At 32.3% G+C, this 25,214-nt stretch overlaps 2 protein-coding genes and 1 long non-coding RNA gene across 7 annotated transcripts; 2 read left to right on the forward strand and 1 right to left on the reverse strand.

Moving 5' to 3' along the window:
- Positions 1 to 6,438: 6,438 nt before the first annotated feature.
- LOC136272861 (uncharacterized) lies at positions 6,439 to 8,502 on the forward strand. Its single transcript, XR_010710904.1, has 5 exons — positions 6,439 to 6,599; positions 6,785 to 7,008; positions 7,575 to 7,735; positions 8,032 to 8,216; positions 8,416 to 8,502. It is a non-coding gene; the product is annotated as an uncharacterized lncRNA (long non-coding RNA).
- A 418-nt stretch (positions 8,503 to 8,920) lies between these two features.
- On the forward strand, positions 8,921 to 20,416 carry LOC105338602 (uncharacterized). Of its 5 annotated transcripts, none has more exons than XM_066075714.1 (6): positions 11,764 to 11,781; positions 11,881 to 11,920; positions 14,208 to 14,266; positions 15,107 to 15,516; positions 17,572 to 17,766; positions 18,551 to 20,416. In XM_066075714.1, exons 3-6 carry the CDS (start codon positions 14,263 to 14,265, stop codon positions 18,884 to 18,886), a joined length of 945 nt encoding a protein of 314 aa, XP_065931786.1. In that variant the 5' UTR covers positions 11,764 to 11,781; positions 11,881 to 11,920; positions 14,208 to 14,262; the 3' UTR covers positions 18,887 to 20,416. The 5 variants fall into 5 exon arrangements, with proteins under 5 accessions (XP_065931785.1, XP_019927125.3, XP_065931786.1 ...); XM_066075715.1 differs by lacking the exon at positions 11,764 to 11,781 and adding an exon at positions 12,796 to 12,880 and having other exon boundaries at positions 11,789 to 11,920; XM_066075713.1 differs by lacking the exons at positions 11,764 to 11,781; positions 11,881 to 11,920 and adding an exon at positions 8,921 to 9,531.
- A 484-nt stretch (positions 20,417 to 20,900) lies between these two features.
- LOC105338604 (large ribosomal subunit protein uL18) lies at positions 20,901 to 25,115 on the reverse strand. The gene is made up of 9 exons (XM_011443799.4): positions 24,964 to 25,115; positions 24,089 to 24,158; positions 23,804 to 23,919; positions 23,385 to 23,519; positions 22,886 to 23,027; positions 22,706 to 22,766; positions 21,802 to 21,979; positions 21,478 to 21,569; positions 20,901 to 21,035 (listed from the first exon to the last, which is right to left on the reverse strand). Exons 1-9 carry the CDS (start codon positions 24,964 to 24,966, stop codon positions 20,936 to 20,938), a joined length of 897 nt encoding a protein of 298 aa, XP_011442101.1. The 5' UTR covers positions 24,967 to 25,115; the 3' UTR covers positions 20,901 to 20,935.
- Between the last annotated feature and the right edge of the window lie 99 nt (positions 25,116 to 25,214).

The following is a 25,214-nucleotide window of genomic DNA, read 5'->3' on the forward strand; positions in this document are numbered from 1 at the left end:
CACGAATTCACGAATTACTTTATGAGAAGAACAGGTTTGTAATTCAGAAAGGACTTTGATGAATATGTCAACATTATTCACCGGGAATTCATTTCCTTTTAATAGCTGTAGATACGGTACTCTATTTTAAAATATGGGGTGGAAATTACGTATTATGTACATTTGTGTAAACTCGAATTTTCCCATATAGCAGACTGTAAATCGCTAGATCTCATCTTCGCTAGCCAAGGGTTTTCGGTCCACTTTGCTCCCCATAAACCCTTGGCGGATTTCATTACGAAAACTCGGTGATGTGGTGGCGCTATCTAGCGAGCAACTTGAGTTGCGCCCCTTGCATATTTACATTTTAATCGAATTAAACAACAGGTTATATACTCTTGAAAACATGTTGACTACCGAATATCGGAACATAATTAACGATGTTATTAAATACGAATTAAGTTATAACCTAGTGAAAGCACGGAATGTTTTATTTATAGTGTTTTGTAAGGACCTGTACCGGGAGTGAAAAAGTCGCCGATTTATATGAAAGCTTTCATGCCATAAAATCAGGTATCGTTGTCGTGAATATTGCAGACCAAAGAAATTAAATAAAACAGAGCTCACTGAACCTTTAAAAGCAATAACCATAAGCAGGAACGTATATACTAACGGGATAGGCAACTTCTACATTCGCCATGTTTTCTTCCCATGCTATCACGCGAGCCTTGATAAGTTTGTAGAACTACATTGATGGTCAATCCCAGTAAAATATAAAGGTTTTTAAAGCGATCTGGTTAGACCATCGTTGGGGAGGCACTGTCCTCGAGAACTTGTGTCTCAACTTGTTAAAAGCACCGAATGTTTTACCAAAGATAACACATGTGTTTTCTTTCAAAGTTTATATTTACAAGCACTGCGATTGGATCAGCTACTCGCAGCTGCAGCCAATCATAAAACGGCGGTCCTACTAAACAGAGAACTCTAAAGAACTCTAGAGAACCCTAGAGAACTCTGGGATTTTTTCATTTAAAAGGGCTAATAAATGCTTTATTATGCATGTATCTGTTCAGTAACATGTTATACTACATACATAAACTCATTAAAGTTGATTTTAAACTAATTAAAGACAAATTCTCGAAGGAAATCTATTCGGCGTGATCGTCAAACTCCGATCCCGATCTAATGTCATTTAGACATTGTTTCTATATACAGGTTACCTCAAGCCATTGGTATAATAATGCACGTAAAAACAAAACATAATATATATTAAGCTATCACATTTCAATGATCATATTCTGTTGTTATAAATATAACAACTTACGTACGTTATTATCATTGAAAAGAAAAAATGTATCTTGCTTTTTACCGTTAAAGAATGACTCTTAAATTTCATTTGATCGTTAAAAATGTATTCCTAAAGCATATTGTAAATCGTGAACATGCCCCTTTAATTTCTTCTGTAAGGAAAAGGCAATTTATGCACTATTTTTAAAGCCTTCATATCACTTAATTAATATTTACAATTTCTAGTGTCATAGTGGATCTCGGATATTCTTTCGATTGTCCATTTATAAATGCATATTCATGGAGAAGAGTTGTTTTATTACACTCAGCCGTAAAAGTATCAAGATTTGAAGTTGACGACAAGCAAAAAGTCAGTATCTTAATTAAAATCATAACAAATCACAAACGGAGAATAAAGACACTAACGCTACAAATTATAAATTATAATTAACCTTAAATAAAATCCATATTAAGAATTATATAAATGTTGAAAGAATTTAAAAAAGAGTAATTTTAATGGACTTGTAAACTGCTCGGGATCGAGATCCTTTGAATAATTTAGTCTCCCCCAACTTGATGTTTTGTGTGAAATAAATATTTTTAAAATATATTTCGACTAAAATACAACCTTTTTTTCATATAAAATGCAAAAATAGGTTCTAAATACTTTGAATATGAAAAAATCCCCAGAGTTCTCTAGAGTTCTCTAAAGTTCTCTAGAGTTCTCTGTTTAGTAGTACCCATAAAACGGAGCTTGTCACCGAGTTTTCGTAATGAAATCCGCCAAGGGTTAGAATCAAATTCAAACATCCTAAAAGGTAATGGTACAAAATCGAACTCATGTAACTCTAGCGTGAGGATGGGAGGGGACAGGGGTTTTCAAAGCAGAAAAATAGGAATGGTCTCTGCATAGTGGAAACTTTAATTTCTTCACGTGAATCTGATATTTTAAAATCATACTTGTTTCTTGCATTTCTTACCCAGGTAAATGTAGACAATGGTGTGTGCATGCATATGCATGTATATATGAATACATGTTATAATACTTATCAAGTTTTCATCAAATTTAAATTGCGTGTATTGTTTTCTCACACCATAAGATTATTGGGATCTATAAATGTTATTTTCAATGAGATATAATTTGCCGCACATTAGTTTTTTTTTAATAAAAGGGAAATTGCAAAAAGCTCACTTAGATCTACTTGTAAATATTAGACGGGTAATCTTCTTAAAATTAAGAAAACGGATTTTGTACTCAATGTATGTAACACAAGTCATGCGTGGATTTGGGAGAATGAATTTATTCTGAATAAAATCACATAGTAAAGTTACTGAAACTAGCGCTCGGAACCCCCACCCACCTTTTGCCGACATGCAAATATAGATAAGATAAAAAAAATTGTCCATTTTTACAGACCCTGAAACGTTCTACTTTTTATTTTTTCGAGCGCTCACCGTGCGCTCATAGTGCGCTCACTGTGGGTTCACTTGCGCTCTCCGCTCCGCTCCGTTCGCGCTCATCGTTTACAAAGCTCTCACCGTGCGCTCATTGTGCGTTCACAAAGCGTTCACCGTTCGTTCAGCGTTCACTTATCGTTCAGTCAGTTTTCACTCGGAACTCCAAAATGAAAGATGAAAGAATCGATCTTTGCGGGACACAGCAAAATGAGAAAAGAACCCGTGCGTAAAGGTGGAAGAAAACTTACATGTATATATATTACACACAAAACATCACTTTAAATAAGACTTTAATCCGCAGAATCTAAAATACACTTTCTTAAGCAGGTCCGTCTTTGGTTGTTTTTGTATGACTTCATACAGCGATAAATTACCACAATTAGACAGTTAGTACATTACTGGATTATTCATTGATAAAATCATTATAGTCTTAAATTTGGTTTAATATAAATGTTATTCCTAAGTATGAATGGTCTGGTATAAGATGGAATAGAATAAATTTTATTTGCAGATTATTGGATAGGATAGCCATGTTTTGTCAATATTCACGATAGCAGCACTGTACATTTAGTTAATCAGCTATTTTGTCCTGATTACCGACGAAATACAATGTAAAGATAATCTCCGAGGCACTCCACCGTTCACTTTGCGCTCTGCGTTCGCTCATCGTTCATTAGCGTTCACCAAATTTCGTTCAGCGTGCGCTTACTGTTCGATCAGAGTGCGCTCACCGTACGCTCAGAGTGCGCTCACCGTTCAAGCACAGGGGCATCGTATCCGCTCTACACTCTATGACATATATATAATAATACACAAGGGAAGAATCGAAAGTAGGACACGAATTGTAAACAATGTCAAAAAACAACTTACTTCACAAAAGTTACGCAAATCCTCGCACACATTGTTGCAAATGTTGTCAAAAAACACGTTCACACTCAAATATTCCTAATAAACTCGGTAAAAAGCGTTTTTATCCCATTAAAACCGCTGTCTGCTGCAGAAACCCAATCTCTTCGCCCAAGAAAAGATAACTCTGTACTTTCTCTCTCTATATGTTCAGTAATGATAGTAGAAAATTCGGCGGTAAACTGTAAAATGTCATATTTTGAGCAACATTATACAATAATCGACACCACAATTCAGAAGAACATTATTTTAATTAAAATAGTAATTATGTGGAAGGTGAAGTTAATATTATCTTTATTATTTGCATATTTTTTGTACAAAATATAGCAAACCTTAGTTTTAGGGAGAAAAAACCTTAAATATTGAAATTTTTGCAGCTTTTAAGCTCAGCAAGTGTAAAAAAAAAAGTATATACGTATAATTAATTAAAATTACGAAATGAATTTTTACCTATACTTGCATTCTCCTGCTCCATTTGCTTATTATTTATTAAAACCTTTATTCTATTTTTGTGAATATTGATGGGATGTAAAGCCTAAAGTGAATAAAGACTTTATAAAATGTATAGAAGTTAGTAGATATGTCAACAACTAAACTTTATGATAACAGAAGTTTCGGTATCATCTCGAGGGAAAAGGACATTTTTATTGAACAATATGCAAATTTATGCATAGGTAACAAGTGCTGTTTTGTCATTTCTTGAATATAAGATAAACTATTCTTGCATGTAAATTACTGTAATTTAATAATTCAAATAGAACTTGGACGTAGGCGTCCTTCATAAATGAAAAGATAACTGATAATTGTCAATATTTACTTCATTATATTATGGTGTGTACGTGCCATAATTCAGCAAATGCTACATGTTACACAATTCTACAAAATAACTTTACAAAGGATAATGGATACATTTATCTAACATCAGCGATACGTACAATTAACTATTACACTACCCATACTGATAAATTGTTTAATTTACAAAGGTAACTACACCTGTGACAGAAACGGGATATCATATACCCAGCAAGTCATAAATTAAAGAAATGTTAAAACAACCACATCGATTGTGTTAAGACTCATTGTTGATAATTTTCATGCTAACCACATTGCAACGAATTGGTCTTCCGTTAATGTCAAAGTAAAGTTCTAAATTCCTGTCAGAATCAAAGTTCTTAAACTAATAACAAGAGTAACTAAAACAAACAGATACAAAAAAAATTGAATAAAAAAAGAAATCTTTTCTCTTAAGAAATAAACAGCAAATCAACAAGCTCGTCGGAATATGAACTTGGTTGGTCACGTGTTTAAAACCCGTCAACTACGACAGATGCCAGAAAAATTTTGATCAGAAAAGCTCACTTGACTCTTCAACTTAATACCAAAGCCTACTGTTTAAAATCACAAGCACTTTTCTCTAACTGTTTTTATGTTAATGTACTTTGTTTTTGTCATATAAAATTCAGCCTCTTGATATATATCCCTTTCTGCTCGAAGAGTCAAAATCTCCTCATCTTCCATTGTCTTTCTTCTTTTTACGTCTTCTGATCTTCAGTCGTCACTACTGGCAGATCAATAATTTGGTTACATTCGTGTCAATTTATTTCTAAATTATTATAACTGATTCATCTCTTTACAACTCTTTTTACCATACAAATTAACATTACATAAGTCTTAAAAATTCGTCACTGAGTTGTGGCAATAAAAAAAAACCAACAAAATAATGTAGACAGTCCCGTCTCGCAATAATCAGTACTGTAACACCCCCCCCCCCCCCCAAGAAAAAACAAAACAAAACAAAAACAAACCAAAAATCTAGATGAAAGCTAAAGTTCTCCCTCAGATCAGCAAAATGTTCGTAAATGTCCATAATGCGTAAAATAACAGCATATGCTGGATTACAAGCCGATCGCGAGCTAACATGATTTTATTTTGAAAATACAGTAAAACTCGTTTAGTACGAACAGGATATAAGATATAGCGAAGTTTTTTTTTTTAGTCCCCGGTGAAATTCTTAACAAATCTTTACAAAATTTTACGGTTAGAACGAATTCGAATATAACTAATTTACCGATATAGCGAACTGATTTTGAGTCCCGTAGAGGTACATAATAACGAAATTTAACACTTTTATAATGAATTTCTTTACAGATAAAAAAAAGTTAGAAATACTATTAAACATAAGAGTCTGAATGAATTTATTTTAATATAAATTTTTCGACTCATAATCTAATTGTTAAAAGTTTCAAAGTTATGCATTTTTATTCTAAGCCTCAATTAGCAAAAATTATAGTCTAGTGAAAGAAAACATGTATATTGTGAATTCGCTATAGTTATTATTACCAATTCGTTATACGGATATAACGAATTACGGATATTAGGAATTAAATCCATTGGTCCCTAGGACTTCGCTATAACCGAGTTTTACTGTATCAAACTTTCAAATATAGTTGAAGACATTGGCAGGAATCTTATTACCATTAATGGATAGTCTATGGAGAATTAACACGTAATTCGACTCCAATAGCATGCCATGTCCCGATTATTTTTAAATCATAGTTAGATAAATTAAATAACAATTAATAAATTTGGATTTGGTACTGTATAACATATCCATGTGTTTATTTCAGCTTCATTCTGTGATCACTTAAGTCATACAACTTATCATACCAAAAGTACGTGGTTATCGTGAGTTTGTTGTCGATATTTGATTGTAAATAAATAGAAATACAATATTCTCTTTTATGCTTCACAGCTGGTTCAAACAATGCACTTAAAAAAAACCCGTCCGTTATTTAAAAGCTTCGAGCAGGTAGATTGTTACTTTGTTGATAGTTGCTCGTCAGGTTCAAAAAGTATTTTTACAACAATCTTAAAAGAAGCAGAGAAAATGAATTTTGTTTTTCATGTGACTGTTAGTTTGATAGTGATGTTTGGTATTGGTTTTTCTGCTGGATCCAATTATTGCAAAGGTGGGTCTCATTTACTTTTTGTGATTTAAGAGATTATAATGTAAATTTATTAGTTTATAAGTTTTTGTAGTAGTAGATAAAATATTTGTTGTTTTGAAATGAACTTGAAAAAATCGTTGTAGTCTTTGTAGTATTGTATAAGATATTTGGTGTTTGGAAATTAACTAGAAAAAACATCGTTTTAGATAATTGGGTGTTGATTTTCCATGCACGAAGCGGAAATGGCAAAAATGTCTTACAAGCATGGAAAACCAGACACAACAACTGTGATATCGTATCTCAAATCTGTCCATGTTCGATCAGTGATGGCTGTCTGCCGCCTAATGCCAGAATTGAATGCCTCAAATCAGCTACAGAAACTTTAAGAAGTCCCTTTATAGATTACTGGGATTGCCTAAAAATCAAGAAGGTACCATCAATTATTTGAATAACAATAACTAAAGATAAATTCCTTAGTTTATTAAATAACAATAAAATAAATGGCTCAAATCATTTCATATAAATAAGGTAAATACACCAATTGATAAAAAGTAATACGTAAAAGCTTTATGGCTTCAATACAGATGGTTGAATGCACAGATAGAGTTGATACGACATATTCATATAAGATCAACATTATCTTCAATCGGCAAATTGAAAAAAAAAAATGAAAAAAATAATATTTATTCAAAAAGCCTTATCTCATTATTATGTATAGAATGATATTAGGATACAAGAAGTTTGGCCATATACTTCAACTAAAAAAAGTTTAATGACAAAAGCAAAATATACGTAATGTTTAAATCATTCTGAATACTAGTAGAGTATTTAAACTACGGAATAGTGATGAAAAGTTTAATGATGAATGCCTATCATCGATATATGAAATAAAATAAAAAAATCCCATTAAATTTAAAATGCATGCTGAAATAATTCATTTCTATTTAAAATTACTAAGAATAATTAATACGGTTTGTCTTTCTATTTGTAATGTAGGTCAAATTTGAGTTGAAAGTTCGGGGGAAAACAGTGGCTTTTATTGAATTTGATGGAAGAAATTCGAACTATCTAAACTGGTTTCACAACAGCAGGATTTTGAAGTCAAGTTGGAATGATATGCATAAAAGTCAAACTTACAATTTTTTCTCAATCGACAAGTAGGTATCTTAGAATAAGCAATTTGCGGAACATCTAAATACAATACTGTGCATGTATTGTTTAATCGTGTTTTATGATACGTGCTTGTGATGAAAAATATTGATAATGAATGTCAGCGAAAATAAAGTACATTTATTAAATGTCTTTCAAGATATTGCTTCCATTTTTTTGATATAAAAATCAAATCTGATAGTACAATGAAAGGTTATAAACGTCTTAATTTGAAAAAAAAAATATTGGTATGATATGACTTATCATATAATGCATTCTCATTCAAAGTATTTACTCATTTTAGAGAATCAAGGTATTACAGACACTTTTTCATCAACAAAAACTACGGAGGATGCCCTAGGGATCTTGGATGGTTAGCTGTAAAGGATTCTGCTAATTTCAGGGGGGCGTGTGGCTGGGATAAACATAACTCTTATCCTCAATTTTTGTACGGTCGAAATGGAAAAGTCACCAGATGGAACGATATGAGTATGATATTTTTTGTATAAAAATGCCTTATAACATTTGTACATAAATGTTGATAATAACATATTTGTATTGTCATAATAGGAATATTACAAATATGATCCATATTCGTCCAAATGCATAAACTTAACTTCTTGAACATTTGATTCAAGTAATAAAACATTGTAAAATTTAAACAGACCATTATGCATTTCTTTTTCAGAATTTGGGAAAGCGGAAGATCTCAACATTTACATCCAAATGGGATATTAGTCTTGTCTGAATTCAATAAAAACATTGTTATTCATGATTTCATGTGTTGATATTTAAGGTATACGTACATTTACATGTGCTAAGACTAACCAGCCAGGGGAACAGTATTAAACGTGTATGACCATTGATCAGAACACAGATGACTTCTAGACAAAATTGCTTGTTATTTTACGTCTTGCATTGTCTTTCATATCAGACAATTATAGATAAATATTTCTTTAGGATATTGCCTTTATATTAGTTGCTGATAAAAAGACCCATGAAATTTTGTGATTTACTAATTATAGGTATTATTGTTATACCCCTGTAAAACAGTTACTATATAACTCTATACGAAAAAAAGTCCAGCATTTTGACTGTTGGACTGGAACTGTTAGATTGGAACTGTTAAAATCGACTGTTAAAAAAAGACTGTTGACTGGTGACGTCACATTCCGCGAAAACGAGTTATCTTTCCTGTCGTTTGGTATACAAACATGGCTGCCGCTGCTCGGTTTGGCGAAGCTTCAGAAGAGGAAATAAGATCAATTTTGGAAAGTAGAGACAGTAAGAATACCAAAAATGTTGTAAAAACTGCAGAAAATATACTGAATGATTATCTATCAACGCTTGACCTGTCCCTACATCTTTTAAAAGATAAATCATGTGAAGAAATCGTGGAAGTTCTCAGGAAGTTTTATTGCGCTGCGAGGAAGAAAGACGGCTCCATGTATGCAAAAAAGTCGATGATTTCCATAAGGTATGGATGACAGAAATCGTTCGAAAAATCGCACGAAGTTGACATCATTAACGACGCTAGATTTAAACCAGCAAACGACGTTTTCTTCGCCGCCATGGTCCAAATAAAGAAGGAGGGTGTTGGAGAGGTGCAGCATAAGGAAGTAATAAGCGAACAAGACCTGGAAATTTTGTACAAAAACGGTGGGTTTAGTTGTGACAGTCCTAAGTCCCTTCAACAGAAAGTTTTCTTTGAAATAATGTTGTACTTTTGCAACCGAGGAAGAGAAAATCTTCGTGGAATGAAAAAGAGTGACTATGTAATCCGGAAGGACCATGACAGCAGGAGGTATTGTTTACATTTCATCAAAATGAAAATTGGAAATCATGAACTTTGACCTTTTGTAGTTATAAAACGGGACGGGAAAAATTCATTTGAATTTCATGAGAAAAAAAACTTTAGTATAGTGAACAAAATGGTATGTAACTTTGGTACAACCTCTAAAAAATGCAAGCCGCAAACCTTACCTTAATTTTTTTGAGGTATTTTCTGATATCAAAAAATAAATATTTGATATCAATAATTCGAATTATTGATATCAGAAAATAATTCTTGATATCAAAAAATAATTCTTGATTTCAAAAAATCTATTTTGTGTAATCAGAAAATTTTATTTTTGCACAAATTCGAATTCTTGATATCAAAAAATGATTTTCTGATATCACAAAATTGATTTTTTGATAGCAATAATTAAAGTTGATTTTTTTATAGAAAAAAATCGAATTCTTGATATCAGAAAATAATTTTTTGATATTAAAAAATAATTTGTATTTTATAATATCAGATAATAAGACCTACGGTATATAAAATTACTATCAACTTAATGAATGCTCCCTGTGATGCAACATTTTTAATTTTTAAGAAATTGTGTTTTTAACCTGTAGATGCCTGTTAAGAATAATAATGTATGCAAAATTTTAAACCTGATTTCATTTTGGCAAGTTTGTCCACATATACAATGATTACCACGGCTTTCTTTGCGATTTGCTGTGAATATTAAATGGAATTCATTAAAAATGATGGCGTCGCATGATATAAACTTATAAAGGAATCATACAGTTAGCGCTTTCAATACATTAGACCAGAATTGGTTGATATTAGTAACATAGTCAAAAACACTTAATAAATTTTTACATTGAATAAATATTCAAATAAAAAAACAACAAATATAAAAATGCAAATCGGACTCTGTAGTTCAGCAATTTAATTTCAAGTCAAGGGAGTATTCAATAAATATGTGAAATTTATTCGCCATTTTATTTGAATTTCTGATATCAGAAAATGCATTTCTTGATATCAAAAAATCAGTTTCAATATCTGATATCAAAAAATCATTTTCGGATATCAAAAAAATCGAATCTCAGATATCATAAAATGATTTTTGATATCACAAAATCGATTTTTTGATATAAAAGAAATGGATCGTATTTTCAAGGTTATGATTTACTCCAGGTTGTATTCTATGGGATGCCGTTTTGATATTTTTTAGATATTTTCTGATATCAGAAAATGATATCAGTAATTCGAATTCTTGATATCAGAAATTCGAATTCTTGATATCTAAAAATCATTTTCTGATATCAGAAAATACCTCAAAAATATTAAAACGGCACCCCATAAAATACAACCCGGGATAAATCATTACCTATATAGTAGATCTATTTATACGATTTAAAATTCTTTTAGCCAATCAGAAAGCACGTTGCAACCATTAAATGAATTTTAAAGATTTTTAAAGCGCTAAGCATAGCTCAGCGCTTTATTGTCGTTAGACTTCTATTTCCGGTGCAAGGAATAACTGCCCTCTATGAGCAGAAATATACATCATTTAAACTGGTAAGAGGTATAGGGAACCAGTTTTCTGGGTGACGGAAATGGCCGAGTAGATACGATTGGTTTGCGAGGCTTACGTACATCAGCACGGGATGCTACGCAGTGGTGAAAAAATATCATGCGTATTCAGAAGCTAAAATATAGAAAAATAAAATCGATTCTTTGCAAGTAAATGTCAAAAACTGTGATAAATTACTGTTCAAACGGTATAATTTGTGATTTTAACATATCTTTTTGCGAATTCGTAGTTTTGTTATATTACTGCGAATGAATACATCGAACACATCATCTTCAGAAAGTAACATATATTTAAAGAAATCTGGCCTTCGATACTTTAAATTGATATTCATTAAACATAAACCAAAATTTCAATAAGGCTCATTTCCGCCTACGCTTGCACACAGTGAATTATCTTAGAACCAAGCTAGGTTAGCGCTTTTCAGTACTTTCAGTACTTTTATTATAGGTAAGTCTATGGATTGGATACCTTAATTAACTGTTTAAGGTAATCATGTTCGTAAAACAACTTTTCATTTTCATACATTTGTAAAAAAAAATAGAAAATTATTTCCAGATTATCAATTTGTTTCTTGCAATACGAATTTATTGCGAGCTGAACTGAGGGCGAGTTACTTAAAAAATATTGTATACCCGTAATACGGGCATTTACCAATGATGACGTAGGCTACGAAGAAAAATTAGCAGGTACGCTCACATTGTGATTCACCGATTCGGTGATTGTAAAAGACCTATGCATGTTAGAAGTCCACGGATATCTAACGTTTTGTGGGTTTTTTTTTATAGCTTTAATGACCTTTGTGGCAAAGTGAACTGGCCAGTCCAGGTAAAATAACGAGTTTTCATGACCATTATAGCCTGATAGCTGTGTGCAAAATGTGCTGTGACATTTTGAAAACGTAAATGCTATACAAAAAAAAAAAAATAATAAATAAATTCATATATATGTATGATTAGCAGTTGTCCATTGGATGACCGACAATTCACCTCTTTGTTTAATTACTTGTCCCCAAGCCAACTGAAAATAAAATGTTTGCAATTAATTTTACCCAAACTGGTCCACATTTTAGAGTAACAGTGCCAACTTGCATGCATTCAAGATAAATAATTAGCCATATTATCATGATTACAGTATTCAAATTCAATTTGACCCAATATTTTGTGCCTAGAGATTTATAAAATTCAGGATATAAATTCTTTCAATGATCGACAATAGCTTCGTTTGAAAGGGTGAACCAGGCCAGGGCTTAATTTTTTTGAAAACACAATGAAAAATTTTGTTTTTAACTGTCAATTTGTATGTATAATGAAGAAAATAAGTAACAAAGCTCAAAACTTTGTCCATTTTTAAAAAAAATATGAAATATATCCAGAATGCCAACAGTCTCTACAAAAACAGCATTATATAATTACCTTGACCTCCCCTTTAAAATGCAGTCAAATTGATAATAGGAATTGGGGATTACTTTTCCCATGATTTAATATACTGGCGTGTGACCAGTTCTCGCCAAGTACCATTTCTCACCAGTACATTGTGACGTCATTTTATCAACACATAAAATTAATATATACGAAAAATGATGTCACAATGTATACTGGCGAGAAATGGTACTCGGTGAGAACTGGCCGCACGCCAGTAGAGTTTGAAGAATCCATATGATTCCATTTTCTGCGTAATTCCCTTAAAACCATAAATTGCAGAAAAAGGATTTAATAAATCAATTATGATGTCATAATGGTTCTAGCACGAAAAAGGCACCTTGGAATCATTTACTAGATCTTGATCTTAAGTACCATGCATTTCTTGCCAGTGCATATTAATTTGTTACATTAACTTTTTGTTTATAACTTTACATTTGATAAAGGAGATGTAACAATGCACAAGTGAATAATGGTATAGGGCAAAAATTGATCAATTACATTAGTATTGTATTCAAATTTAAACAGGTAAGATATTATCATTTTTAAATTCATTTAATGCAAATTTTCATATTTGTAGATTTTATCCTAAATGAGTTGAACCTTCAGATGCTCATAGAATTAAGAAATATGCACCAACATTTCTCATTAGAAACTTAAGTACAATTTTTTGATAGCAATAAAAAAAACATGTCTGATGCAAATGGATATATATATAATAATTAATGAAAACATATCACATTATATGCTATTTGATCCTTACATATATATGTAAATCAGTGCAAAAATCTCCATGCAACATTAATTCTTTGACATGCATTATGAATCTCACTTTGCATAAACAAATGAAACATATGGGACTTTAAAGCAATAAATAACATGTTAAATTTGACTCCTTGATTTAAGTATCACTTGTCTGTTGCAGATCTAGTTATCAAACATTAAAGTTTTTGTACTGTTGTCAACAGAGCATGTCAAATGTTATAAGAATTGCAATATAATAGCTATAAAATGACAATTCAGATGAAAAATTTCATACATGTATAAGATTTCCAGCCTTATAACTATGTATGCAGTAGAATATCATAAAAAAGAGCACAGCAAAGTAATACTATTCCAATGATTTTATTTTCTACCATCTAATCTACAAATATAGCCTTATAAACCTTATGCATATCAATAAAAATTTTATCGATATTAATTGTCTGCGGAGCGGGGACATAGAAATGCCGGGCGTGCTCCGTCCGTCACACTTTTTTGTAAGCGCTCTCATGCCTACAAATTTTGACGGATTTTCATTAAATTTATACCAAATGTTTATACCACTAATACTTTGGTCAAGTTCGAAACTCAGCATTGGTCGATACTTTTTGTTGGAGTTATGGGACTTTGACCACAATAATGACTCCGTTTTATCCAAAAATTGACCTTGTAAGCGTTCTCATGCCTACAAATTTTGACGGATTTTCATTAAATTTATACCAAATGTTTATACCACTAATACCTTGGTCAAGTTCCTAAATCAGCCTTGGTCGATAGACTCGATACTAGTATACTGCTTGACCAGCGGGGGACCCAGGAATTCTATTCTTGTTTTTATTTAAGTTTGTAACAAATTAACATACTGTTGAATTTAATGATGTATATGTAACTATATATTTGATTATTCATATTAAGTTATCATTGAATTTCAGAAGCTCCTTTTGTGGTAAAAATCAATCACCAGTTCTGAATAACAATTTCACAAAAATGGGTATGTATTTATCAAGAATTCATTTCTTTGAATCTTAATTATGATTTTTAAAATCAGTGGTTGTGATTCTACATATTTATGTAGATATGAAATGGTTTGATTTTTCATGGCAGTTTGCTGTCTTTATTATATATATATTTTTCATCTACCAAATATTATTTCCTCTATTAATCTATAATTAATTGATAGCTCTATAGTAACAGCCAAACTGAAATCTACATGCCCCGTTTATCGATTGGTCGAAATCAGTGCAGAGACTAAAACTGACAGGACTGAAATTGACATGCCCTGTTTATTGATTGGTCGAAGCCTGCAGCGACCTGAGAAAAATCATAAACTGCGTGAAATAATCATGATGATGTCAGACCCAAAGTCTCACAGGAGACAATTTGGATGTTTCTTCTTTAGCTAACACACTTTTGTACATTAACAGTAATTTAGTAAATTTTACTAACTTTTCATAATTAATATATTAATTAGTTAAAAGAAAGATGTTAATATAAACTATAAAATGCTTTCTTTGATGATTCACGTGGGTTGTGAAGGTATATAGCGATCATTGCAGAAAAAATTTACATGACCGGCTATCATTGGTGATGTATTTTTTATGCAATGTCGCTACCTTCATTTCCCGAATGAATCCCCAAAGAAAGCATTTTATTGTTCAAAATAATACATGTATATATATATACAGTAGTAATAAGTACTGGTGATAATTTTGCAATAATGATAAAGGTTTTATACACATGTATAAGCTATACTTTGCATTGGCTACAGTGTTGAGATTACCGGTATGTTACATGATCGATAACACATGTTTTCTTCATCATTTCTTTTCAGAGCGATCTCCCAGATACAGACACGTATGGATCATCATTATTTTATCCATCCTCATTTCTACCTTATTTTTCTTCACATCATACAAAGTAGAAATCTTACCAAGGGATACAAATATCCCCATGCTTAGAGAAAACTCTCAAGATTGTCTTAGACCAAACATTCCATTGAACAACGGCAACCAGACTTATATCAATGGAAAACAGACATTCCAAACACCTGTTGATTACCGGAAAGAAACAGCCAGAATTAGCCACAATGGAACACAAGCAGATGATCCGTACCTTGTGGAACTAATACGCAGATTCTGGATCAGGTCTCCTCCCACTGGACCATACAAATTTAAAAATAAAAAGACCGATTACTCCACCCATGGGCAGTCGGTCATTATTGACAACACACTGAAGAATAAGGTAAGGTTCACTCAAGGAGACTTCAATAGTTGTAATGAAGTAGAAGTAGAAAGAACAAAATAGATATAAAATTCATTGTTACCTGGTACTCGTATGTTAAACCGGCTTTTATTTTTATCTCCAATTTCTGAGAGGGTTCCAATTTATATATCCATTTTACTTGAAGTTGTTCATTAACAACTTGATACAGGAAATTTTATGTCTCACTGAAATCAGAGGTACTGATATTTGTAAATTAAAATTGTACTACAAATTAAAGTTTATAAATTTAGCAAAGCTCTGCTCCTTTGCTACTTGAGTTTTCTTGACATTATGATTGACAAAAATTGAAGGTTATATTATCAACAAAATAAAGTTAAGGTTCATCTTGAACCATAAATGTGGTGATGGACCTTTGGCAAGTTTTTTATGCCATGCACACCATGAAATGGCTGTGGCGCATATGGTGTTATCCTGTTCAGTTATTCTGTCATTCTGTCATCATTCACTTTCCGATCATTATCTCAACAATCTTTGCACACATTCGTCTCAAATTTGATACATGGATGTGTTATATAAATGTAAAGGTTGAGTTTGAATTTGGTTCAGCTCCAATGATTTTTTACAGAGTTATGCCTCTTGAACGTAGAAAAAATAAAAAATTCACTTTCTGATCATTATCTCAACCTTTGCGCATATTCAATTCAAATTTGATGTTTATATGAATATATAGGTTGAGTTTGAATTTGGTCTAATGGTTTTTGGCAGAGTTATGCCTCTTGAACTTTGAAAAAAAATCAGAAATTCTCAGTTTCTGCTCTCTAACTTTTGAAGGGATGCATATATAAAGCTGATATTTCACAAGTAGCTTATTTACTAGAAAATACAAATCAAGTTCAAAGGACCACCGGGTATATATGGTTTGAGCCTAAAAAGGCCCCCTTAAATGAACATTGTCATTTTACTATATAATTACTATATAATTCTTTGTTTATTATTTGAACAATATCATTTGAATTTTTTTTCATAATTTTCATTTTGATTTTGACAATTTAAAAATATGACATCATAAAGTTTACCTTTTCCCGCCATCTTCACATTTTTATCATAAAACGGCTTGTTTTGAAGCAATTTTTCTTCAAGGAAACATTGAGCGACTGCTTGAACAAACAAAATATTTTCACCAAAGATGTATATATCTTTCCAGTACTTATAAGTGACAAAAAATTCATTCTTGTTCAAAGAGTCGCTCTATATTTCCGATTCGAAAAAAGATAAGAAAAATGTCAATTTTTGACTGATTTTGATTGAATTATAAAAATAGCGTCACTTCTGACGTCATATACTGCCAGTGAGTGCATATAAATCAAATAAATAGGTGAAAAACATATTTTATGTCAACTCTTTTATAAAATAACACAACAAATTAATGTACCTGAATCACTTTAAAATTAGGGTATTATGGGTGCCAAATTTGACTAATATCATATATAGTTCTTTGGTTCTGGTTCATTTATTTTTTTATGCCCCCACCATGAAATGGATCATACACTTTCCAATCATTATCTTGACAAGATTATATTTCATATCTGTCACTCACATATTTTCATGTCTATTTGCCCTCACTGCGAGTGCGCCATTACACTACTTTTTATCAAAATCAACCTCTTCATGTCTGACATTTCTAGTTTAGTTGAACATAAGAAAGTTAAGTAATTTTCAGGGATATATTCTGAAATCTGATGAAATCAAACAAATGTTTGCATTTTAAATTTTGGCTGCCTGCGGGGGCATTTGTGGCGTTACGACACAATTAGATTTTCATAAAGTTAGACTTCATTTGTGACTTATTTAAAACAATTGACTCTGTACTAGGAATAAGGTCAGTGGATTTGTAGAAAGATAAAAAGAATTTTTACACAATTTTTCATGAAACTTGATAATTGGTTACTTTTCCAAACAGCGCAACCTATGATTGAATATTTATCAAACTTTACAGATGACTGTTTTATTTATGCACAATATTTTTTAAATTGAATTGCTGGATGAAATGTAAATGTCTGCTTTTAACAATAGGAAGGTGGATTTTATGTGGAGTGTGGAGCATGTGATGGGGAATTCCAATCAAACACTCTTTACCTTGAATTAAAGAGGAATTGGACAGGACTTTTGATTGAGCCAAATAGAAAAAACTACCAACAACTCTTAAAAACCAACAGAAGGGCCTTTTATATCAATGCTTGTTTAAGTCCTTATAACCATCCTGCTGTGGTAAATATGATTAAAAATTCTCGAGTTGTTTTGATGTGTTGCAACAGGAATCAGATTTTATCCAATTTGTTCATGTTGATCATTATCAATATTTAACTTTGAATTGACATTAGCTTCTTTTTTTGGAAAAAAATTGAAATCTATGAAAATTGCTCCGGCTTACTTTGCTAATACATGTACCGGTACTTCTTTCTTTGTATTTCTTTAATATATATGTTGAAGCTGAAAATTTTCAAAATGTATATCTCCAGTGTTAATGTCTTATATATTGGCATTTCAAATGGTCAGCAAAAATTTGAACATTAGTTTTTGAGTAGTAACCAAGTTAAATGCAGTGCTCTCAATTATTTTAGTAAACAAGGCTCTTCCAGGTTGTTGAATGGAAAATGCCATATTCAAAACAAAATAAGAAGTGACAACACTAGAAACTGATTACTTATCTTTAAATTATAACTTGAAATTAGAAAAAGCCAATACAGTTGGGGGTATTATTTTTCTATACATACACACACACACACACACACACGCCAAACTCTCTCTGTAGTCATTAAATCTGAGCATTCATCACATTAATGCTTTTGATACCATAGTATAATTATGTGTACATAATTTATGCACACATACTGTACTTCCTCAATTTTATACCTATATAATGAGGTGAACTGACACATTGTTTACATACTGGCAAACATGAACAAAATGTTAAATCTTGTTTTTAAGGAAGACTTCACATGTGTGAGATTTTTATTATTTCACCTATCATATGCTTTAATTTAAATCGTAGTTGAAGTTCAAAGAAGATTGGGCAATTGGGCACTTAATGGAACAAAACCCAGGAGGCAGCAAAACAGTTGATGTCCAGTGCTTCCCATTCTATTCCATTCTCTTGGCCCTAAACATCAAGCACATAGATGTGTTTAGTTTGGATGTTGAAGGAGCAGAGGTTTCAATTCTAGAAACTGTTCCATTTGACAAAGTGGATATTAGCATGCTAAATGTGGAATACCAGCATGTCAAAGGTGGTTCTGATTTCCTTCAAACGTACACGGAAAGCAAAGGCTACGTTACTGTACAGAAGGTTTTCAGGGATCTGATAGTGAAAAAAAAAGGACTTGACTGACATTTTTTTTTAGCAAGTTTAAAATTTTGAACACGGGTTTACATTGAAGGGAATAAAATTTTTATGATGATAGATAATTTCTAGGATACAGTGTACATGTTCTGTAAACATGCTTTATATTTATAGCAGTAATGAAATAATATAGCATTTTGCAAGCTGCTTCTTTTCCTCTTAAACATATACACAGTATATTATGTACGAAAGAAATTATATGAACGTTTATAAATATGCTTTTTATTGTATACCTTTTTTTTGTACCTGTATATGGTAAATATTATATTTGTTGAATCTGATAAATTAACAAATGTTTCAAAAATGTAAGGTTTCTTTTGCATGATCAAATCACACCTACCTTCCAGGGACATAGATCATAACAACTCTGTCAACAGGCAACATTATCCGACTAATCCGTGAACAGTTGATTTTTACCCCCCAAAAATTGAACATGAAATTTATTGGTACCACTAAACATATGACTTTATTGTTGACATTTAGATTAAATAATATTAGGCCACACCAAAATAATTCCTTGTTCGTCGGATATCCAGTGAAAAAAGATATGAGCGGGTGAGCCAAAATTTTTAGGCGGTACATATAAAAATTAGTGCGCACAGTTATATTTTTTCTTCTTGTTCCTGATCTATAAATTAAAACTATCTAAAATGCAAAAAGTAGAGCAATAATAGAACAGAAAATGGTGCAGAATTTTCTGGATGCGGGAAATTAAAAATAATATTATTTGTATAGTTTTATTTAAATACGAGCGCACGGGTTCCGACGAACAAGAAATAATATTGATTTGCCTAACATGATAACTATTTCATGCTTGCTAGTGCTACATTGAAAATCTTTATCCTTCAATATTGTTATGATCAACAATTTTTTATTATATATTCAATTTTGATTTCCAATGCCTTCTAGGGATGGGACGATGCACCAGTGCATCACGGTATTTATTTTGACGATATTTGGATCGATACATTTACCATTAATACAACGATACTTAAGCGAACTTTTTTTTATTTTCCAAAAATATCCGAGCTTCATATATCGGCTATTTTTAGTCTGTGCGCCTAATATGAAAGTACAAAGTTGGCGGAAAACCTCGTAAAGTTGTCAAAACTGTTAGGAATATAAATCTGGAGTGTGGACAACTTTTGGATTACTTGTTTATGAAAAAGTAGTGTATATGAGACTTGAGTAATTTGTAAATAGTGCAACGCTCATTTTATATATATCAAAATAACATTGGACATGCGGTAATTATAATACATCGTCAGATTGAATAAATTTTTAACCCTAATTCATGTTTTTATTTAGTTGCAATGTATCGTGATATATATTGTATCGCATCTCATGTATCGCGATATGTACCGAATCGGCTAAGTACAGAATCGTCCCAGCCCTAATGCCTTCATTAACATGTTATTTATTTTGTTTGTGCTGATTTTAAATTTTGAATGTACTCAATTATGAATGTTATGCAACTTCTGTATAAGAATTTTTTACTTAATAGATTTTATGAAAGAATTTCATTGTTGTTTTTTGTTTATTTTTAAAGCATGTGGCAACAGGAGTGGGGAAAACTCCTTAACTGATGAATTATCAAAGGAAGTCAACATTTGTATATAGATAACAAACACAATGCACCCGATGTTACTTTTTAAACTGGAAGCTACACAGTACCTAAGGATGCTTCCAAAAATTTACAGCTTTTCTGTTAAATTGGTTTTTGAGAAAAATATTTTTTCTCTATATACCCCTTTAAAAAAATTGATCCCCCCCCCCAAGTTGAGGCCCCACCCTACCCCTGGCACTTGAGCTCAGGTCAGCTGAAAAACTGAACTTCATATATTTTACAGCGATTGATAAACAAGTTCTACAACTTGTATTAATATCTCGTTGGCACGGATGTTAGCACGAGGGGGTCATTGGTGTGGGAAGAAGCCGGAGTACCCGGAGAGAACCCACGTGTCCAAGCATCAGGTGAGCTAAAAACATAAAAGACAAAAAGCTGGGCAAGCAGAGTTTATTTGTATAGTGATACACTTATTCATCATCCTCGGCCTCCAACTGTTTGAGATAGGCAACCTTCTTCTGCTTAACACGGTCCTTCCTCTGTTTAATAGAGATCTTAGCCCGGTTCCATCTGTTAACAAAAATACACACACATAAAGTGTTGGATATAAAAGCACAGTAGGTGCAAGTTATATGTTTAATAGGTAAGTATTAATACCCAACCCTATCCCTCCCAAATCCTGCACTATGGCCAAAGAAATTTCATAATTGCCATACTCCTGCACTTGATAAAAAAACTTGTCCAAAATATTTTATTTATTCTCAAAACTCTCAATTTTACTATATTTATATGATTGTCAACTGTGATGTACAATTCTGTAACATTTATGATTTTTTCTACAACAAAACTCTTCTATAAGTCTCTTGCAAAATTTTGTGGTTTATCACTGGGGAAATTGATTCTCTAAATTTAACAAACATGGCTTATAAATGTTGGGAATTCTCCCACTAACCAGTGGTGTAAAGTTAGCAACAAGTAAGCTAACCATGAGATGGAAAAACAACCGTCTTACCTCTTGACCTTGACATCCTTCTTATCTTTCTTTGCTTTTGGTGATGGGTCAGCTCTAATAGCAGCATGGCATTTTTTGTACATGGCCTCCAACTGAAATGATGAGAAGGACTTAAATATGCTATTTATTAATTCACATCATGATATATTTTAATGTTTTTGTCACTGTACAAGTCTACAAAACTTATTCTTTGTAAAGAATAAATCAACATCCGATAGATAAGTACAAAATACTTTAATTAGTACAGGCTAACTGGATGCCACAAGACATTAAATAAAAAATTTGGACCCTTATTATATAAAGCATGGCCATCACAACACATACATTGTCAGCTGTTATTTTATTTTTGATGAATTGGGAGAACTGCTTCTTGAATGCATCTTCGTCCTCATCTTGAAGGGACCTCATGTAGTTGGCAACATGTTGGCCAAAGATGTGGTTTCTGTGGACCTCAGCACTGAATTCTCCATTCTCGCTGTCATAACCAGGGAATCTCTTGGTACTGTGGAAGAAAGCAATTGTTCATTATTACAACAATTCATTACACTCAGAAAATCTGATATATCAATGAATGCTCTTATTATAATACAGGCATTTTACTTCAATCTGAGCACGATTAAGCAAATGGAAAATAATCTACGGTCTACGGTCTTAAACTGGTTATAAAGAGATCCGCTATGACCTTCACATTGACCGTGAAGTATGAGCCGATTGAAGCAAAGGGAGAGAAGATATGCTTCAGACAAGGATTTTTCATAAGTCTGACCAAGAAACATGGTTTAATGTCACTGAACACCCTTTACTCAAAGGCACTCTGTGGGCGAAGTATGAGCCAGATTGAGCCAGGGGAGAGAAGACAAACTATAGACAAGCGATCTCAGAAGGACAGTCGGTTGGAAAGACAGACCGATCACTATAGGGCGCCCGCAGACAAGGCCCTAATTAAACTAGCATTTCCTATTGTGTTTTCTTTAAATACTAATACAATACTTAATATAACATTGTGAATTCCGTCATCTTTAAGTTCACTTAAAAATTTAAAATACTATAATACAGTTCAGTCATTCCTTTGCTTAGAAATTTCATATCAATTATATGTAAATTTTCAGATTCATCTAATTCATCCTATAACAATGTAAAATACAGTATGCCAAAAGTATCCAAGATTTGGTGTCTGGTTCAACCCTATTCAAATTTTAAATGTTGTCCATAACAAAGCTCTATTAACCTGTGTGGGATATCTAGTCCACCATCGGCAGCACCTTTCATGGCTCCAAACACACGAGCACCTTTAAGACAAACACAAGGAATCATAAAATAATGTATCCTAGGCAGACATTACAACTGGCACAACATATTATAAGGCAATAGAAGTTTTCAAATTTTAACTCCAATATACATGTAGTACCTGTGGTTGTGCGCACGAGACCAACGTCCAAGTAGCACCTGAATGCACCTGGTTTTTCATCTACATCCTCAACATTGAACTGTTCTCCGTCAACTTCCTTCTGTCCCTCATAGATGTCATCCAACTTCAGTTTTTGTAGAAGCTGGGGGAACAAAGCAACATTGCAGCATTAAATTGCACAAGTATCCTAGCCATAAAATAATTAATTTTTATTTTTCCATAATGAATTTTTCCAAGATATCTTAAAATTATTAAGATTGTTAATATTGTCAGCACCAATAATTGGGTTTGATTACCATAAAAATAAGTGCAAGTTAAAGGATACTAAAATCTTGAAAACTATATCGACAGTCAATAAAACATCACAACACTACAAATATATCCAATGGCCGTAGGCTTTCGATTCCATTTAATAAATAACAACAAAACCCTGAGAGCCTTATTGATGTCTGCTACAGGTGTTCATTCATTCCAACCAGTATTAAACATATGTACTTACTCTTCTGGCTAACAGGAGTCCAGTACAGTAGGCAGCTGCATAGTTAGTAAGCCCGACCTTGACACCGTATCGAGGCAGCTCATGGGAATAAGCAGCACAGATAATAATATCCCCCTCAATACGAGCGTACGCTATCTGAAAACAGAGGTGGATTTTACCATTTTGATTTCTCATACAATAACCAAAACATAAGTAGAATATTATAATAAAGACTGGGCTGAACTGAAAGAAATTCATTGCAATGAATATTTTACTAAATAACTCATTTTTATGCATTACTTATTTACTACCTTGTTTTTTGAGGGCATGTATAAAGAGTTTTTAATAAGAGGATGGAATATTTAATTTCATTTTATTGCATAATATATACTATATAAATTAAACTAATTTTCTTGAAGTAAAGTTGTTCCTATACAAACCTGACAAATGATGTCTTTGTTGGTAAATCTAACAATCATTCGATACTTTGGAGTGTTGTACTTATTTTTCTCTTGAATAACAAGGCGTTTTCTTGCAAAAAAATCTGTCTTGCCCTCTGAAAAAAATCAATGCATTTTCTTTATAGCAATGCATACAAACACACCTGAAGAAACAGTCAGTTTATGATTCAATCTTTAACAATAATAAATGGAACAAAATTTTCTTCCCTTAATCTTCATTTTTGAAGAAATATAAAACTCATTATTAAATTGATTATATTTTACCTCTCCTCCTCCTGAACTTGACTTGAAAACGCTTGAAATAAGCTTTGTTCTTGACAACTTTAACAAATCCCTAAAAAAGAACATAACATATTAAGTTCTGTAAATAATATATGGAAAAAAAATTGTTTAGGTGATTATTGTGCTCATCATCAGCCAGTAAAATAGACATCACTTGCATCAGTAGTCTAACATGTATTATTACCATCATTTTTGAGCACAACCAATACACAAAATTGTTAATAAGAAAATATATAAAATAATGGCAATATAGTTAGCCTACCAGTGTAGCTAGCAAAATTGTTTTGAGCAACTGGTCTTTGAATAAAGCCGGTCATCCAATGAGAGTTTCAATGACTGCCCATCATGGGCAAATACTTAAAATAGCATTGAATCATTTCACGATAAACTCCACCATTAATCTTTTTATGCAAGTAGGTCCCCCCCCCCTCCCCTTTCCACTGAACAGGACGTTCTGTCCTAAAGAAAGTTTGTCCTACAACCGGTTTGGCTCGTTCAAAGAGTTAATTGTTCACCACCACTCCCCCCCCCCCCCCCCCCCCAATCACTTTTCCACCCAACAGGTACTGACGGCCGAATATCATCGAATGACAACTGAAAAAAATGTGTCTTAAACAGGAGTTCCCCCCATTAAGAGACCATAAAAAGACTTTTATGCTTTGAACGTTCATAAATTACACCGAGAACTGTCCAGTAAATGATGTTTTTTCACGTGTCATTCCACATATTCAAACGATCCCTAGTTCAATCTTATGTCATCCGCTTTTATATTTCACATTCACATTTATTATAACAACACAAAAGCTAGGGGAATTAATGAGGAAGCCAATAAAACAAGAAAGTTTGTGCTAACTGACCATTTTGAGGTAGTATTGAAGTCCGAAACTTCACTACCAACGATAGCTTCGGTTTTGGGGCTCACTTATAGCCGGAAAAGGAAGTAGAAGGTTTAGAGCTGTCTTACTATGGATGGGTTTTTTTTTACTATCGCAATCTAAATATCTAAAACTACATAGTTATTACAAATCAATTCCATGCATTTAAAAGTAACCAATTATTTGTTGTTCCTATCGTTTTTTCTCGGAAAGATTCATCATTATGATCATTA

This window comes from Magallana gigas, chromosome 2 (assembly GCF_963853765.1).
Source record: "Magallana gigas chromosome 2, xbMagGiga1.1, whole genome shotgun sequence".
NCBI classification, from domain to species: Eukaryota; Metazoa; Mollusca; class Bivalvia; order Ostreida; family Ostreidae; genus Magallana; species Magallana gigas.